This window comes from Geospiza fortis, unplaced genomic scaffold, assembly GCF_000277835.1.
Source record: "Geospiza fortis unplaced genomic scaffold, GeoFor_1.0 scaffold26, whole genome shotgun sequence".
Taxonomy (NCBI): Eukaryota; Metazoa; Chordata; class Aves; order Passeriformes; family Thraupidae; genus Geospiza; species Geospiza fortis.
In genome coordinates, this window is record NW_005054425.1 from 1,755,420 (window position 1) to 1,758,295 (window position 2,876).

The 2,876-nt window shown below is 60.6% G+C and overlaps 1 protein-coding gene across 1 annotated transcript in view; it reads left to right on the plus strand.

The window, feature by feature from the left end:
• The first annotated feature begins 1,870 nt into the window (after positions 1-1,870).
• ATXN7L2 (ataxin 7 like 2) overlaps positions 1,871-2,876 on the plus strand; it is a 6,632-nt gene continuing 5,626 nt past the window's right edge. Inside the window, 4 exon segments of the mRNA XM_031061753.1 lie at positions 1,871-2,000; positions 2,003-2,035; positions 2,038-2,310; positions 2,427-2,531. Coding sequence (XP_030917613.1) covers positions 1,871-2,000; positions 2,003-2,035; positions 2,038-2,310; positions 2,427-2,531 — 541 coding nt within the window.

Here is a 2,876-nt window from a genome sequence, read left to right on the forward strand (position 1 = left end):
CCACCGGGCGCGGGGAACCGAGAGGAGCAGGTTCTGCACCGGCTCGTTCTGCTCTGGGAACGGGGCACCGGGAACGGGGCATCCTGCGCTGGACAGTGGGAAACAGGGCACTGGGAACCCGGTACTGGGCATCGAGACCTGGCATCCAGTACCGGGAGCTGGGCGCACAGCAGAGGGTGCCGGGTCTGGGTGCCCAGGGCAGGATTCCCAGTGCCCAGTGTGTGGTGCAGCTTGTCCTGGCATGTCCTAGGATGTTCCCTGGCACTGGGAACTGGACACCTGGAATGAAGCATCCTGTACCAGCACCTGGCACTGGGAACAGTGTAGCCAGACCTGGCACCCTGCACTGGGAACCAGACACTGGGAATGGGCACCCTGCACTGGGAATGGGCACTGGGAATGGGCACTGGGAATGGGCACCCTGCACTGGGAACCAGACACTGGGAATGGGCACCCTGGACTGGGATCCTGCTACTGGGAATGGGCACCCTGCACTGGGAATGGGCACTGGGAATGGGTACCCTGCACTAGGAATGGGGCACCCTGCACTGGGAACCAGACATTGGGAATGGGGCACCTTGTACTGGGCACCTGGAATCTGGCACTGGGCATGCAGCCTTGAGAGCCAGCACTGGGAATGGGCACCCTGCACTGGTGACCACGCACTGGGAATGTGGCATCCTGCACCAGAACATGCACAAACAGGAATGGGGCACCCAGCCCTGCGCACCAGACAGTGGGAAAAGGATATCCTGCAATGGGTACCTGGCACCAGGAACTGGGCACTGGGAACCTTACACTGGGCATCCAGACCTGGCACCCAGTACTGAGCACTGGGCACCCAGTACTGAGCACTGGGAACTGGGAATGGGCACTTCCTGCACTGGGAATGTGGCATCCAGCACCGGGCACCAGGAACTGGGACTGGGAACCTGGCACTGCACAGCCAGACGTGGCACCTGGTACCAGGAACTGAACACTCAGCACTGGGCACTCCGCACTGGCACAAAGCATCCTGTACTGGACACCCAGCACTGAGAACTGGCAGGGGGCATCCTACAAAAGTTGCCCAAACACTAGGAACTTTGCACTGGACACTGGGCACCAGGAACTGGGCACCTGGAACCAGGCACCCTGTGCTTGCACTGGGAACTGGGCACTAGGGAGCCACACTGGGCACTGGGATTCAGGAACTGGGCAGCAGGATCTCTGCTCTAGGAACTGGGCACCATTGTGGCAGCAGGCACCCTAGTCTGCCCACTGGGAACCCTGTGCCCGTTACTGGGTGCCCCATCCTGGATTCCAGTGGGCACTGGTGGGAGCAGTGCAGTAACTGGAGAACCTGGACTGGGAATTAGTTGTCACCATTACCCCAGACCAGACAGGAGGTACTGGGAGCCCAGGTGGGGCACTGGGCATCACATGCTGGGCACTGGATATCCTGCACTGGGAACTGGGCAGGGCACACTGGGAGCCAGGTGCCCCTTACTGGGAGTGTCCCAGTGGGCTCTCAGCACTGGGACTGGCTGTCCACCAGTCATGGTGCATCTGAATGGGTCTGGGTGCCCAGTATGGCACAGCTGGATGGCACTGGGCACCCAGTATGGCATGGCCAGGCAGGCAGGACTGGTTACCCAGTGTGGCACAGCTGGATGGAACTGGGCACCCAGTATGGCATGGCCTGATAGGACTGGGGATGATCTGGGCACCCAGTTTGGCACAGTTGGCCAGGTCACCATTGCCACTGGCTCAGTGGCCAGCAGTGCCCCCAGAACAGAGCCCAGGCACAGCCAGTGGGGCCACGAGTGTGTGGGAACCAGGGTGACCCAAGGATGTCACATCTTGGGACCAGGATGTTCCCAGGGGTGCCATGTGCCAGGACTGGGATGTTACATCCATCCAGGATGGGGCTGTCCCCAGGGCTGTCCCATCCCAGCACCAGGGTGTCCTCAAGGATGTTCCATCCCAGGGCAAATACATCCCAGGGGTGTCACATCCCAGGGATGTCACCTCCCATACTGGGATGTCCCCAGGAACAGGCACTGGGCTGTCAGGATGGGGACCCTGGAGATGGTGACACACCACAGGGCGACGTCACGCACAGGATGATCTGTCTCTCTGGTCTAATTTTGTCTGGTTTAATTGTTCCAGGAGCAGGGATGCCAGGACCACCCCTGTGTGGGAGCACCGGGACCGTCCGTGTGCCAGCCACTGACAGGATTTTGTCTCTGGCAGGATCAGGGTCAGAGCTGGAGGAGAATGGCAAGAATGGCAGCAAGAAACTGGACACCATGACCCTGATTAAGGAAGGTGAGCTCCGGTCTGGGGTGAAAGCCAGCATTTTGGGGCTGTGTGAGCTGGGATCCCTGTCTGCAGTGTTTCCAGCAGCACCAGGTGTGTGCCAGCTCACTGAGCTCTCCCCACAGACATGGACATCTTCGGGCACTGCCCTGCGCACGACGAGTTCTACCTGGTGGTGTGCAACCACTGCAGCCAGGTGGTGAAGCCCCAGGCCTTCCAGAAGCACTGTGGTGAGCCAAGGAATTTGGGGAATGGCTGTTCCACCCTGTGGTGCTGGGAATGCCACCAGGGCTGGCTGTGGGGGTACAGCCTAGGGGCAGGGAGGGAGGGGGCTCGCAGCAGTGTGAGCTCTGGTGTGGGCTAACAGTGGGGTTATCCCATGCCATGCCATGCCATGCCATGCCATGCCATGCCATTGCCTTCCCATCCCATCCCATCCCATCCCATCCCATCCCATGGGTCCCATCCCATGCCATGGGTCCTATCCCACCCGATCCCATCCCATGGATCCCATCCCATCCCATGCATCCTATCCCACCCCATCCCATCCCACCCCACCCCATCCCATCCCATGG